The following is a 16,238-nucleotide window of genomic DNA, read 5'->3' as shown; positions in this document are numbered from 1 at the left end:
AAATTAAATTAAATTTATTTTCAAGGTAAAATATAAAAATGTTCAATTGTACTATGGTGGCGTTCGGTTGTCATGGCTAATAATCATGAGACTATCCATCTAGGATTAAGTTGTAGAATTCAATCTTATGAACCAAACATGAAACATATTTAATCATGAAATTTAATTTTGGCAACCGAACACCCCTATATGTACAGTTTATACTAGAAATCTAGTGCATTATTAAAGAACTCTAATCGATCTCCTATGTATTCTTCCTTAGTGTAATCAACATCACAATAACTAATGTTATAGAGTACTACACCATAATTCTAATGCATTATTAAAGAAATCAAAGCACACCCCCTATATATATTTATGCAAAAACGTTCCATCTACTGCATAAAAATCCTGTATACTAGAAATCTAATGCATACTTAAATATCAATTTCTCGCAATAAAAAGTAACATAAAAAAGCTAGTTTTTTGGAAAAACCACATGAAAAAGAAAATAAAAAGAAGAAGAATGAAGATTACCGATGATTACTAATCACGAAGAAAAACAATTCTTGTCCTCTTCCTGAATTCTGATCGCTCAAGAAGAAACTATAATTTTATTTTATTTTTTGTTTTAGAATTAGGGTATCAGTTCATATAAGATTCTCTAGTAATTTTTAAAGGAAATGCTTAATTTCTAATGGAAAGTTTTTTATACCAATTTAAAGGTAATCTTTTTCTAATTTATACTTTCCTAATTTAAATAAGATTCTGCATAGTATTTTTTTGAAGGAAATTCTTAATTTCTAATGGAAAGTTTGTTTTTTGCCAATTTAAAGGTAATTATCCTTTTCTCATTTTTGTAAAAAACACGTAGCCCACGTAATAAGTTCTGCGCGTTCGGTTGCCATGACTAGTATCATGAGACTATCCATTTAGGATTAAGTTGTGAGATTATTTTAGTTGGAGGGAAGGTTATGACTAATTATCATGAGACTATCCATCTAGGATTAAGTTGTAGGGTTCAATCTTATGAACCAAACATGATACATATTTAATCATGAGATTTAATCTTGGCAACCGAACACACCAGGTGTGAATTGAATCCAAAAAACGAAAATTTTCCGTTAGGTAATTTGGTCAATTTATGTATTTTGTTAAAAATAAAAATAAAAAAGAGAAGTATACAGCGGCATGTTTGATAAGTTAGTAATACCAAGATAGAGAATTATATATGGACATTTCTAATTGTTTGATATCACAGTTAAGCTTAACTCAAAGCCCAATATAAGACCAGGGCCCTATCTAATCTTACCAAAATTATATCATTAACCTTATGTATGTATCTCACCAATTTATCAAGTTAAGCCATGTTATTTAATATACAATACAAATTTAGATAATTTCTTTTCTATCAAACAACAACGGAAAAAAATCATATCTTTGCATATCTTGACATGAAGCCCGTATTTCTTATCTTGTTTTACATATCTTCTCATATCCTATCTTTTGTATCAATAACTGTCTAAAATAAAAAATCACGTGTTCCGATTTCATATTCTCAAAACTATCCAATTTAATCCAAGAAATCCTAATAGATAGTACTATTTCAATTGAATTAATATTATATACTCAAATCTCTCCTCCTAAATAAGAGATCCACTTCACCACACTGTTATCTTTCATATTTTGAAATATCTCATCCTAAAATGAGAGATCCACTTATAATCTTAAATCGTTACTACAACTTACAATGTACTATCTCAATTACCAAAAACATAGAGGAATTTTGTATCTCAATTATCTACTCTTACATCGTTACAGCTTACAACGTGTAGTATCTCAATTATCCAAAATCGATTCAATGTAGTATCTCAATTGGATGAATTAATTTTGAACTTGAAGATTGAGCAATAGATTGATGCATGTGAAGCTTAATATGGGTATTATGTGCATAAAAGAAAGGACAAGAAGAAGAGAAAAAACATCTCCATATCTTTGTTAGTGTTATTCACGTTATAGGGGGTGTTCGGTTTGCAAGATTGTTTCTCGGGATAAAATATTTAGTGTGTTTGGTTCATGAAGTTTAATTCCACAACTCAATCCTATATGGATAATCATGGAATAATTAGTAATAGCTAACCACATATGACTAAAATAATCTCACATGTCAATCCTAGATTATATCTTTGAGTATTATTTTATCTTGGAAACCGAACACCACCTATGTGCACTCGGCACAACACGGTCGGTGCCTCCGGAACACCATTGCGTACTCGGGCAAGTCCCCGAGGTCACCGAATAGGAGCTGGTCCTCTTCTCCAACGAACTCCACGTCGGCATTGGCGCCCCACGCGGGGCCCACGAGGGCCGCCCCGTCCACGACAGTGGGCCCCGCGTCACTCATCCAGCCGAACTCCCCGGCCAGCTCGACAAATCTGTCTTCGGCCGGACACATCTCGTCCGAGGATGTGATCGTTGGCTCTGCGGCCGAGGAGGCTGCCACGGCGGGCGGAGGTGGGCCGTGGTGCTTGGTGGTGGTGGGGAGAGGATGGGTGTGATTGGAGGAGTAGGTGATAAGGAGGGTGGTGGGGTCAAGGCGGCTTCTCTCAACTTGTTTCCTGGCTGCGCACCCTTTGGAGCTACTACATCTATAATATGCCCTGTCATACAAAATTGAATCACATCAAATAAAATACTACCTAAATTAATTTGGGGCAAAATGAAATGATAAATTTATACACCCCCGTCCCAGATTAAGAGTCACTTTTTGCCATAAAAGTCCGTCCCAGTTTAAGAGTCACTTTAGAATTTTCCATATTTGATCATACAATTTTACCATATTCTTCACCAAAATTACATAAAAATGTCATTATCTACATTAAAATAAATCAAAACAAAAATCAAAAGTAAAAAAGGACCCACCTTCAACCAACTCCACCATCTCACTTCATTTATTACACACTCCATCATCTCACTTCATTTATTACAAACTTCAACTCTTTCTTAAAATTCGAGCCATAACAATAAGTGACTCCAAATATGGGACGGAGAGAGTATTGTACTAAAAGTGACCCTATTATTGTAAAGCATACAAATATTGTCTTGTCCTACCAAATGTTTACCAGATTAAGGTGACATACATATATTTGTGTTCTTCATCTTTGTCAACAAGCAATTTTGAGGGAAATTAAAATAAATTACTACTCATGTAACGTGGTTGCCCAAATTACACTATACTTTTTTCGAAGTGACAATCTCAAAATGATATGGATTTTGAACCAAATTTAAATATACAAATGCTAATGGGACAAAATACAACCCCTTCTTTCCAACTCCACTCAAATCACCTTCCACCACCTCATTCTCCTTAAGATATTTTCGAATGTTCATCTCAAATAAATACACAAAATTGACCATTTACTATCCAAACTCATTTTTTTGTAGCAAGAATAAAGCGAATGGGAGGAATGAATTAAAAATTCCAACTACTAAACGTTAATAATTCAATGAAAGCTATGTAAATTGGGGCCATGCCGCCTCTAATATCTATGAACAATTTTTTTTTCTTCAAAAAAATAAATAAATAAAAATCACTCACCTACTCCCTCCGCTACACTTCATTAATCACATCTCCAAATTTTGATCTTAACCATAATCCATTTTAAATTTTAAGCCAAATTTTTAAAAATGTTGTTGTGATTTATACATGATCTACTCCTATAATTGTAATTAAACCAAATAATTACCTGGGATAAGGCGATCCTTTTATAGGCTTTTGGCCGTACTTCCGCCACGACCATGAATCCGGTGGCGGATACACCTCCGTTTTACTCCGGCAACCGTCGCCGATGGGCACCACCACCACTCTTTTATTAGCACCCCTCCTACTACAATAATTTTAACCCAATTAATTACCATTAATTTTCAAGATTCAAAAAGATGACCAAAAAAAAAATAATTGCAAAATGACACCTTTTTTTGGGAGATGGAGCATATGCTTCTTCATCGCCGGAAATTGGAGAATCCGCCGCATTCTCCGGTGGAGGAGTGAGGGTGGAATCCTCACTTTGTTCATCATCAAATCTTCCCTCCATATATGTATGTATTATGTATATACTAGCACTAGGTGTGTATGTGTTTCTAGTTTATGAAAATGGAGGTTTTGATGGGAAATATTTGTAGTATATGGAAGTAGGCCAAATTCACTCTATAATATTCCCTCGTCTCATTCTGTCTTATACACGACATTTTCCAAAGTGTTTGAGAGCTAATTAAGATCCCGACAATATAAAATTTATAATTTAAATAACAATTATTTTTTTTTAATAAATAGAAAGAGTAATGTTTTTTATTTTTGAAAATTTGAAAATTGAGGGTCGTTTAATAAGAAAATTGAATCGGGTGAGATGGGACGAAGTAAATAATTAGTTTTAATATTACATGTATATTTGTTAAGGGTCCATTAGTTACGAATTTGGTTGTCATATTCGATTGATTATATATATCATGCCAATATTAAGATAGATCGAAATATGGATAACTATAAACATGGGGCAAATAATTGAACTTATAGGAAATGCTTTATTTGAAAGCGATTGCTTAAATTGAGGCTCTTATAAACTCTATTATGGAGTGGCTTCTATTCTTTGTTCTATTAATAAAAATGTTATGCTAATGCTGCTAGCTACATATTGAATGCTTACATAACAATTAGCGGAAAATTGCCATTTAATCATAATTCTTGGTTATCTTCTGGCCAATTTTAACTTTTAATTAGCTAATTAAGCCATAACTTTTGTATCTTTAGCAAACTCCTGCACTATTAAAATACTGTATATAACAATTACACTAGTAAAGCAAAGTTTTAATGGTACGAGGCAATTGCAAAATGTAAAAAATGCATTTCCAAAAATAAGTGTTTAATGGTATTATGGTATTCATAATTTCATATCATGACAATGCTAAATAAAAGCGTTTATATACACTCCTTTAGTGTCTATTTCCTTCTTAATATCAACCATTAGATTAGTATGATTGACGGACTAGCGTATTGAATATTGTTGTGTAGCGTTTATAATATTGCTGTATAAGTGGTGTCACAGTGTCATTTTAATAGGGGTTAGCTCACGTTCTAAATGATACTATCATTATGTAAAAAAGTTCACCTCATCTAGTCCACATATGGTTAGCTCGAATTACATACGAATAGTGAAAAGATAATCATGCAACGTTTATAATTTAACAATAATCAAGGGCCAAAATCTTGGATAACAATTTGATGTTTTGAGATATGATCAAATGCACAAAACCTAATCTAAAGAATGTAGACATTAATTCTTGAAGCAACATGTTTTAGTTGGTCCTCTGCATGTTGCCTTGCAATTATTTCATCCTCCATTTGAATTCGAGAAATGCGATCCCACGGCATATTAGGGCGAAGCTCGAAAGATCGTGGATCCACAATTATCTTCTCTAGTGCAACAGCATGTCGCACCAACTGTGTAATCATTTGAAGATGATTATGCACGCCACGATAGCCAACAAATTCTACTTCCTTAATGTGAGAATAAGACAATTGAACTTCAATTTTCCTATTAATCTTTGAAACATCATAATCACTACCATTAAGCAAGTAATTAGCTTCCAAAGCCCTTGGCACCTGGTGTGACGCCTATAAAATCATTAATAACCACACGGAGTAAGTCAAAAGATATTGGAAAGAGAAAATTTATGAAAAAATAATGTCAAATTCTAGTCCAATCCTAACTTTAAAAAAAAGACCAATTACATCATAACTTTGATGTATAAGTTGTAATATTATAACTTTGTCATTCCTCTAATTCTCATCATTAGTTTGAGACAAAAAAAGACTAGCCTTACACATCAAACTTCCAAATTTCTCGCCATGGACCATTACTTAAGAAAAATGTCAAGTAATGATGAAATAGGTCATTTCTAAATTGACAGAATTTGATCAACCTTGGTAGTTTTTATGAATAGATAGTTACCTCTAGGATAAATCTCTCCAAGCAAGGTGCTACACCAAACCAGTTTATTATTGGCACGAGAGAACAATTGTCCAGGTATTCACGGCCAAGAACCACCACCAATTCCTTAAGTTTAGGCATTATCTTTTCCAAAGTGTCCTGTACAACATCAATATATGTATATCATCTCAATTAACATGTGATTGATAATTTATTGAAAATCAAATCAATAACAAGTTTACATTACATTGCCGGTAATTTTGGACATAGTGTATATCTTGAGGGTGTGTAGTTGTGGAAGCACTGAATCAAACATGTCTATAATGCCTCTGATGTTCTTGATATCATACCGCATCATCTCCGGCCGCCCCTTAATCCAGAGCTGAGTAAGTCGATGAACACCTTCAAGCTTGAAATGAGAATGTGGTATACTCGGACCAGCGTACTTGATGCAGACAACATTTGATTCACGAACCACAATGGATTTGAGACTAGTGCACTGGCTGATTTCTAGGCATTTGAACACCGGCGAGGTCCCAACAACCTCCAGAGACGAAAGCCCGTTTCCACACCGGGACAAGGACAGATGCTCAAGGAGACGACAGTTTCCCAACAAAAACGCCACAGCTGCGCCACTCACATTCACATAATGCAAGTTCAGCTTCTTGAGCAGCTTCAGATTGTCGGGAAAATTCCCCTTTTCGTACGGGAAACAGTAACAGCGCTCGGCTCGTGAGTTGGAGTAGGTGTTCAGGATCAACTCAAGACTCTCAACTTTTCTACTCACGGCCGAGCTAAGCCAATCATCGATCCATCCACTGAATAAGGAAGATAAATCGAATACCACTCTGAATCTGTTAAGAGTAGTACTGGAGGATTCCGGGAGTATGGTGGTGAATAGACGATCAATCCATCTAACAAACTTGAATCTTAATTTGTTAATGTTATAGGAGTTTCTCCGATTGTCTAGTATTGTTGTCGAATCCAGATCTATATCTAGTTTGCGTGTGACGATCCACAAGCTCCTCCATCGAGAGGAGAGTGCACTAGTCTTTATAGCTTCTTTCAAGCTCATCGAAGATAATATTAACCCTAATATCTCATCAGGAAGCTTGCTAATTCGATCACCCTGAAAGTGAAAACTAAACACTTGTGACTTATACGTCTATTGGTTGGTTTAATTATCACTTACACATGTATAGTTTTTCATTTTTTATCATTTTTTAAAAAGAAAGGACAAACATAAATTTATAAGAAAGCATAGTTTTTCATTTTTTATCATTTTTTAAAAAGAAAGGACAAACATAAATTTATAAGAAAGCGTAGATCAAGATTGTAGTATTTTTGCTATGGTTAAGTTATATCAAACCAAGATCATAATTTCATCATCGAAATCATTAATTTCGTAATCAAAATCATTAAAATGAATCATTAAAATGTTAGATACGATTTACATAAACAAAAATCAATAATGATAATTAGGCAGATTTTTACCGTGTAGTCATCTTCGAGTCGACTCCGTTGCTTTTTCGCCATTGTTAGTTCACTCGTCAGATCTACTTTTATTAGTGTTGTGCATATATATATAGTCGATCGGTAGAAAAGGATAATAACACAAAAAATTTACAGTTACAAAAAATCTGTAAGGATATATAATAATATTCTTTTTATTTTTAAAGAGATTTCAATAAAGTCATAGTATATCATCTACGTATATATATCTACATCAAGAGAAAAGATCTGTTGCATAACAAATGTTAACGTATACGAGCGACTAATCCTACGTAGGCTAATTTCTATAAAATTATCGAAAACTTTAAATTTACGTAACTCTCTCAATTTAAATTATTTTTTCGCAAAAAATATATCAAATCAAAGGTAATTTTATAAGGATTCTAACGAGATTTCAATTGCATATGTTCCGACGATGTTCGGATGATGAAATTTGATGATTTTTATTTCAGTTTTCGTATATGTTGATGATTTGACGAAATCTCAATATAATGCATATCAAATCTCAATACAATGAATGTGAAATCTCAATAAAACTGGGTTGATATTTTCGTGTACTTGTGTTGAAATACTCATGTCATTGTATTGATATTTGTAATACACTATGTTCATATAAAAAAAGCACGAAATGTTGCTGCGTCGAGCGAGTGAGCAAAATCCGGCAAAAATCGTCTTCTCCGTGTAGTTGCTCCGATTTAGTAGCGGCTAGGGTTTTGAAATTGGAGAGAAAGGGTTTTGTCGTGGGTTGAGGGAAGAGAGACGTTTGGTGTGAGAGAGAGTGATTGGATGGAATGTCAAGCGGTTTCAATGAAAATCACGCTTAATTGTAGGAACTGCCATTTTTAATTCATCATTGTTTTACTCTTATACCCTTATAATGCACGAAATAGGACCAATAATGTAGCATGGGATAAGTTCCACAATTTTGATCTTGACCGTCCACATCTCTAATCTAATGGATGATATTAAGAAGGAAATAAACACTAAGGGGTCAATAGGACCCTAATGCTCGCCTATACATATATATTGTAACTATATTGCACGCCTATTTTATGATGATATTTTCCAATTTAATACTAGTAATATAATGCCACTTTCCATGAATAATACATGTCTATTTTGTGCAATTAGATTTATTGAATTGATATTCATTTGATGTGGCATGTGGGCATCCATTTATCAATGAGTTAATGGTGAGGTACACCAATTCGCTATGCCACCTTGGTATAGATGGACCATGGAATTTTTACATTATACATGTATTGATCATAAATATAAGAATCAATTAATGTAAAAACAATACTACTTTTTTAACTGACCTATAAACATTGCACTAGACGTTTAAAATTAGTGTTTTTACATTGTAAAATTAACCACACTAGGAAAAGAATGAGATTAAATTAAATTATCATTCCCATTTACTTAAAATATGACTTACAAATCGTGTGGGTTGGGTTATTATCAAGTTGATCTCATTGCGACCTAATCCGTTAAGGTCAATTATGAACACGACCTGTTAAGTAATTCATCAATCTAAATATGGGCTAGATATGATTCAGACCCGCACACGACACGAATTCGTTAGTAACATGATCATATCCATGTTGACAGAACATAGTAGCAACACGAACTCAGCAACACCTGATAACAACACGAAATGACGTGGACGTGTTGCATAGGAAATATGATCCTACGATGTGGACATGTGGTGACGATGGTCATGACAGTTAAGGCAAAGATATGGTAGAAGGCATAGTATGAAAATTAAGAAAATAAAAACATAACTACACCTCTAATAAATGTAAAAAATAAGGATCACTAGCTCCATATTATCGTGTGTTTATCGGGTCGACTCACTAAAGAATGAACACGTTAAAACTTGACGCTAACACATTGATTTTATATATACCCGTGTCATATCGAAAATTATAAGTCATAATTTGCACTATAGTGTAGACTGATCAGCCTCCATTGCTCACATGTTTATTTTCTCTAGCACTTTCATGGGCTCAGATTAGTAATATTATTTTGTTGCTTCAAGTGCTCTTCCTATTACCAATGGTCTTTATCAATTTGCAAACCTGGCCCAAAAAGTTGTGTAGCTTATGATTCTTGATTTAATTTTCTTTAATTTTTCTTCTCATTTTAGTTCTGGATTCCCTTTTCACTTTAATATTCTGAGATGGCTGATATTAATTTTATTCAGTCCAATTAATTAATTTGACTATGCATGGACTAAATGCAGATATTTGATATTTTTATTTTAGTAGAGATCCCACAGTTTCAGCAATATGAAGTTAGAATATACTCCCTCCGTTCCAGATAATTTTTCGGGCCGTCCCACGTAATATGTCTGACTTCACTTTTACCATTTTTAGCAGTGGACCTCATATTCCACTAACTCATTCCTACTCACATTTTATTATAAAATTAATACTTTAAAAGTAGTACCCACATCCCACCAACTTTTTCAATTCACTTTCCATTAGATTTCTTGAAACTCGTGCCGGGTCAAAGTGTCCCACATTATATGGGACAGAGGGAGTATATGCACTCGCCAACTGTCTCTCCCTCCATGTTTACGTGGCAATGGAGCCAAATAATTCACATCGGCAAGGTTTTTCTTTGAATCAAAACATTATCAAATCAAACTTAACTATTTATTTAAATTTCATTGATTTGGAATTTATTCAATTATATAGAACCAAATTGATTGAATTGAAATATAGCTTATGTTATTATTTGTTTTTGACGAATAGCTCCAAAATAAAATAATTAGTATCGAAATTATTCAAAAGACCATCATTCAAATTTGAAGTGATGTGATACTTGAATAAGTTTCGTAAGTATAATTAATTAATCATAGAATAAATCAAATTTATTTTGTAATAATTGAAATCTAAATCATACAATCCTCAACTTAAAATAATTAGAAAATAAAAAGACTTCCTTAATGTGTTCAAAAGTGGAAAAAGGATATGTGATACTAATATTTAGAAGCATGTGATGATATTTTTCATTTTTAAAACTAAAAGGTCTAAAGTTGCAACATATAAAAAGGTTTGATGAAATTTACTATTAGTAAAAACCCTGATATAAATTAGGACAACTTAGTGGTAAAGTTTCAATGATAAAATTCTAATGTTCAAAACTCACTATTGCCTCTATAAATTTGAGTACGTCGCTCTTAGTTTACCAAGCATGATTTTTCAACTATTGCACACCAAGAGACTCAAAATACCTATAGTTTTATAGTAATAAATATAAATAGATGAATTTTAAATTTTTTCTCAAAATTAATTTCCTTTAAATTGAAGCTGACTCGTCAGAAGTATTACATGAGTTTAAAGTTCGGATCATAATGCCATTTAAAAAAAATTGATATCTAGTTAAAATATATACTCACTCTGTCACAAAACAATGAAACATTTTCTTTTTCAGTCAGTCCCATTAAAAATGAAACGTTTCTAAAAATAAAAACAATACTCTTTCTATGTTTTTTTCTCTCTTACTTTACTCTATTTTCATTAACTCACAAAACAACACTACATAAAATCATGTGCCGAAAAATAAATGTTGCATATTTAATGGGACGAATGGAGTATATAGCAATGGCATGATAGTTAGTAGACTAGTAGTTGGATGATCATTCCAAAAAAAAAAAAAAATTAGGAGAAATTAGAAGATAAAAAGAGAAAAAAAGGTAGTAGTAAATAAAAAGGTTTTGAGATAGCCTTATCCTTATCGTGTGAATATGTGTTCACGATTTTGATGTGAATTATGAGAAGCTAAAATGCACGTGATATTTGCGTCTTCAAACTTTTATCGCGGTCCCCAAAAAAGCGACTTAGATTTGAAATTCGATTTTGACATTAGTTGGTCTAATTCATTATTTAATATTTGCATACATTAACCCAAAAATATGTTACTAGCTTTTAGTTGCTAACGCGTAAAATTCTCCAATTTAACTAGAATTACATTATATAGCACGTGAATTTCGTGTTTCATACACATCGCTTTACTACTACATCGAATATTTTAGAGAGTTTACCAAACGCTCTATTCGACCCCTCCTTTTAGATAATATCTACTCAGTCCGTCCGCGAATAGGAGTCACATTTCTTTCCGACATAAGTTTTAAGACATGTTAAGAAAAATGGGTGGAAAAAAGTTAGTGGAATAGCCGAATAGGGGTCCCACTAGTATATATTAGTTTTAAATGATACGTGAGTGAAATGAGTTGGTGTGATGTGAGATCTCTTTACTAATTATGAATCGAGACTCTCAATCGCGGACGAACCAAAATGGAAGTATAGGAATCCTATTCGGGAACAGAGGAAGTATATATTACTAGTACTTATCTAATAATTTGTGGTTGATATTTTGATTGAATTTTGATTTTGCATATTAATATGGAAAACGTTTCAAATATTTGTTGAACTTTCATTTTTATCTGATTTTACTAATGTGTTAGATCCGACTACATTTAATTACTTGTCTGTCTGACAATATGAAAATGGCTAAATTGATCGACATATAAAACGATACATTTATGAATAATAGTCTCTAAATTAATGAATTTTGACAGAATTCTGATTTTATATGCAAAGTTTAAAATCAGTCTGATTTTTCATACCAACTTTAAAATGTTTTTTCGCTGTTGTTTGCTAAATCGTAAACTCTTTTCCATCTGGGACTTACACGGACACGGTGACCAAAGAAAATATTCTTTCTATATTTATATTTTTCTATTATTTTTTAAATTATAAATCCAAACGCTAAAACACCTAAAATCATAATCATGTTTAGTTAATATGTTTGCATTTATCGTGTGGAATAAAATGATTAAATGATTATAAATATGGAATATTGATATGTAAAGTTACTGTATATATTAATGCTTTATATAATAAAAGAAAACAAAGCCTAAAATGAAGATTGAGGTGGGTCCCTACACAAATATTGAAGCCTGTCGTGTTACTATGGTGTAGATGCGTTTAAAAAATAATACTACTATAGTATTGAAATCATTTAATGATAAAAAATTTCACTCTACAATTGACATGACATCAATAGTTTATAGATAAATAAAATTACCTTTGACATTTCAGGATAATAATTGAATAAATTGATAGAGTCATAGTCACAGAGAGATGAAATATGTAAATAAAATGGGCTCTACCATCCATAAACTTTCAGTCAATTCATGAACTGCATATGAAAAAAAAATATTGTATGACAATGTATAGACTTTTGATTTACTATTATAATTTTATTAATTCTCACAATAAAATAGTAATAACTTTTACATTTAAGTCTATATATATAATAAAAAATTTATTTAGTCTAACTATGAATAGTATTTACATTTCATTGGCACTTATAATGTTTAGTTCACCTAGCAAAGCTGAAGCACCACAATACTTTAATTCCCTTAACAATAATTTTAAGAATTATTCGTATGTGATATGACTTGGAAACTATTGATAGAAAATAGAAATATTGAAAAATTGAAAACGACCTTATTTCTATAAGTGGGGCTGAGTGATTATTTAGTTAGAAAAAGATATGGTGGAGTGGATTTAAAGAAATTCAATTGAAATTGATTCTTCAACTTTACTCAATAAATTGGGCCCATGCTAATTATTCGTACATATGTGAATTTACGGGAATACCCTTATATTATTTCATTTATTAAGCTCTAATATATAGTTCCACATGTGATGGCTATACACGTGATTTTTCATTTTTTCTTCTTCTTTTTACTGTCACGGGAATCCATCTAATTTGATGCAGACATGAGGCAATGATTTTCAGATATTGTGAAGCAAAATGCCATTTTTCCAAACTGAAATCAAGTTTGGAAAAGAGAAGGCTAAATTATTTAACAAAAGGTAAAATTTTAATACGTTTTTATTAGTACTATTTGACGATGAAATGTGACTCGGTTAATAAGAAAATTATATTTCAATCAATACATCGAACTGAATATGTTAATGTGGATTGTAATTAAAAAAAATTCACTATATTTCTAAAACTATTATTCGTTGCAAGAATAATTTAGTAACAATTGCTAAGTTTAAAGTTTGTGGGAATTTTTAGAAAGTTTCGTAATATTAGACGCTAATATTCCTAATAAAAAAGCATATACTCCTCTATCTGTCAACAAAAATGGTCTTATTTTTACATTTTAAATCTTCTACCAAAATTAGTCTAATAAGTTTTTTATAACGACGTGGATCCTATTTTTCACTAACACTTCAACCATTTTCTCTCTTTTGTCTCTCTCAAAAGCCGATTACACATGTGAAATTTTAAAATTTAGGCCCAAGCACATTGAAACTTCTACTTAATCATGTTGGAGTCAACTTTACATGAACAAAAGTATCGTTATGCGCAAGAATAAATCTCCGTGCATATGGAATCAACGATGAAACACATGCCCCCGTCACATTTGGCCAGAACAATAGTCCTTCACGAAGTGTTCGAATAAACTTCTCATTACCAATGCACGTATATGCAATGGCGGAACTACATGTTAATGGGGAGGGGCTTTAAAAAATTCTAAATTACTTAGAAAATTTATTTTTAAATAAAATTTAAAAGTTTAGCCCTTGCTCATATTTATTTCTGCGTACGTCACTGCGTATGTAGACGGACGAGGTCGAGAGCAGTTGTTATTATGCTCTTAATTTTCTACTATTTGCAGCCCTTCCACTAATTATATCAGCAATTTTAACATTCAAACTAATAATACTCTAACCTTCCGTCAGTTGACTCACTCCCCACGTTTTGTGGCCTAAGTTCACACACATACAAGCTAAAAAGCCATTCACATATTCAAATTTCAACATTAAATAGGAGTATTATATTATCACCATAACCCCAAAACACGTACTAACACTTAATAAATTGAACAAGACGATAATCGTGCTCATTACTTTACATAATCCTCCACGCAATCACCCCAATTTACTACTCCAACAAGGGTCAATAATGTAACGACCCCTACCCCAACCCCACCCATATATATAACTCATTTCCCCCCAATCAAACTCCACACACAACTAATCTCAATAATTCACTCTCTTCCCTCAAAAAAAAAAAAAAATCAAAACCCACTGTGTGCAGTGTGTGTTTCCGGTCTGAAAAAGCTCATCACTTTCCGACAGAACATGTCAGACGAAGAAACATTCTTAAACCTCTTCGACAAGTACTGGTTCGGACAGAAACCCTTCGCTCCCACAAAAAAGGCGGCGGCGCCGTTATCGCAAGACGAAAAAGACGGCGCTCCGAAGAAGCTGAGCAAGATCACAACGCTGATGAGAAAATCCCTCAGCGACCAAAACCTCTCCTCCTCATCATCATCGGAGCCGAGCTCCCCGTCTCCGAAATCCGTCCTCGGGCCCCACCTCCAGACGATCCTCTCCGGCAAAGAAGCCGGGAGCTTCGACGAGGAAGAAGAAGCATTGAAGAAGATCAACAAGGCGAATGCGGATAAGGCTATTCATCGGAGGAGGAAGAGGAGAGGAGGCGCGAGCAGGAGCTTGACGGAGCTGGAGGTGGAGGAGGTGAAAGGGTTTATGGATCTAGGGTTTGTGTTTTCGGAGGAGGATCGGGTTTCCAATTCGAGATTGGCGTCGATCATTCCGGGGCTGGTGATGCGGGAGGGGAAGGGGAAGAGTGAGGCGTCGCGGCCGTATCTGTCGGAGGCGTGGGAGAGGATGGAGGAGGAGGAGAGGAGGAGGAAGAATTCGATGATGGAGTGGAGGATTCCGGCTTTCGGGAATGAGATGGAGCTCAAGGATCATCTTAGGTTTTGGGCTCATTCTGTTGCTTCTGCGGTTAGATGACGGTTTGTCATTGTGTGTGTTTTTGGTTGATCACTTTGGATTTCTTGAAAATTTTTACAATAGTGATTTTTGTTGAGAAGAGAGTGTGATGAGATAAATGTTTGGTGGGGATTGATACAAAGTTTGTGTATGTAGATTGGATCATTTGGAATAAGAGTGGTCATAGAAAATGTTTGATCATTGATTTCCTTCCAATTAAATTGTGTTTTTCCCACTTTTGCATTGTTTTTTACTACACAACATTGGTAGATTGATTATCAAGTTCTACAATTTTGAAGCTCCAAAATATGCACATTGTATGTTAGTATTTGAAAATTAGAAAACTCGATTGATTCCGTTCTAGTCTTTTGAGCTGTTGTTGATTCCACGGTGCGTCAGCTGGGAGTAGCAATTTTTGGGGTTTGGAAGGGTTCGAAATTCAAATGAATGAATAGAATATAAGTATGCCAATTCACATGGCATCTGGTTGCTAGAGAAAAAAAAGACCACCTTTTTAATGTGATGGATAGATACATAAAGTGTTAAGTGAGATTTCAAATTGGTTGATATTCCGATACAACTCACCCACCTACCATGGGGAGAGAGAAACTATATGAGTTGGTTCACAAGTAAAAGAATATCTTGTTGTTTGTATTTATAGATATTATCCCAAAATTGTAAGCACTAGTACCAAACCATTAATTATATTGTGTAATTCACAATTAGAAATTATAAAATTATGGGAGTAATTTTATAAGTACTTGGATAGATTCGACCATTCAAACACAATTGAAAATTTGACTTTGAGATATGAAAAATCTATATAAAAACAGTGGTAAGCCAACAACATGGATGTGATGATGTGCAGAGATGGGAAGAAGAGATTATATTTTATACGTAGTATTTTATTAGCTTCCCAAACTAAAAT

At 33.3% G+C, this 16,238-nt stretch overlaps 3 protein-coding genes across 4 annotated transcripts; 1 reads left to right on the top strand and 2 right to left on the bottom strand.

Annotated features, from left to right (window-relative positions):
• Positions 1–2,084: 2,084 nt before the first annotated feature.
• LOC125190660 (probable WRKY transcription factor 69) lies at positions 2,085–4,152 on the bottom strand. 2 transcript variants are annotated; one of them, XM_048088009.1, is made up of 3 exons: positions 3,952–4,152; positions 3,726–3,866; positions 2,085–2,639 (listed from the first exon to the last, which is right to left on the bottom strand). In XM_048088009.1, the coding sequence occupies exons 1-3, from the start codon at positions 4,071–4,073 to the stop codon at positions 2,201–2,203; spliced, it is 702 nt and encodes a 233-aa protein (XP_047943966.1). In that variant the 5' UTR covers positions 4,074–4,152; the 3' UTR covers positions 2,085–2,200. The 2 variants fall into 2 exon arrangements, with proteins under 2 accessions (XP_047943966.1, XP_047943967.1); XM_048088010.1 differs by having other exon boundaries at positions 3,726–3,863.
• A 1,141-nt stretch (positions 4,153–5,293) lies between these two features.
• LOC125188231 (F-box/LRR-repeat protein At2g42730) lies at positions 5,294–7,502 on the bottom strand. Its single transcript, XM_048084993.1, has 4 exons — positions 7,461–7,502; positions 6,214–7,095; positions 5,988–6,125; positions 5,294–5,650 (listed from the first exon to the last, which is right to left on the bottom strand). Exons 1-4 carry the CDS (start codon positions 7,500–7,502, stop codon positions 5,294–5,296), a joined length of 1,419 nt encoding a protein of 472 aa, XP_047940950.1.
• A 7,151-nt stretch (positions 7,503–14,653) lies between these two features.
• On the top strand, positions 14,654–15,331 carry LOC125188230. The gene has a single exon (XM_048084992.1). The coding sequence runs from the start codon at positions 14,654–14,656 to the stop codon at positions 15,329–15,331; it is 678 nt and encodes a 225-aa protein (XP_047940949.1).
• Positions 15,332–16,238: the final 907 nt, after the last annotated feature.

The sequence above is a fragment of the Salvia hispanica genome, chromosome 5, assembly GCF_023119035.1.
Source record: "Salvia hispanica cultivar TCC Black 2014 chromosome 5, UniMelb_Shisp_WGS_1.0, whole genome shotgun sequence".
Taxonomy (NCBI): Eukaryota; Viridiplantae; Streptophyta; class Magnoliopsida; order Lamiales; family Lamiaceae; genus Salvia; species Salvia hispanica.
The sequence above is the reverse complement of the archived record's forward strand: the minus strand, read 5'-3'. Positions and strand labels throughout refer to the sequence as shown.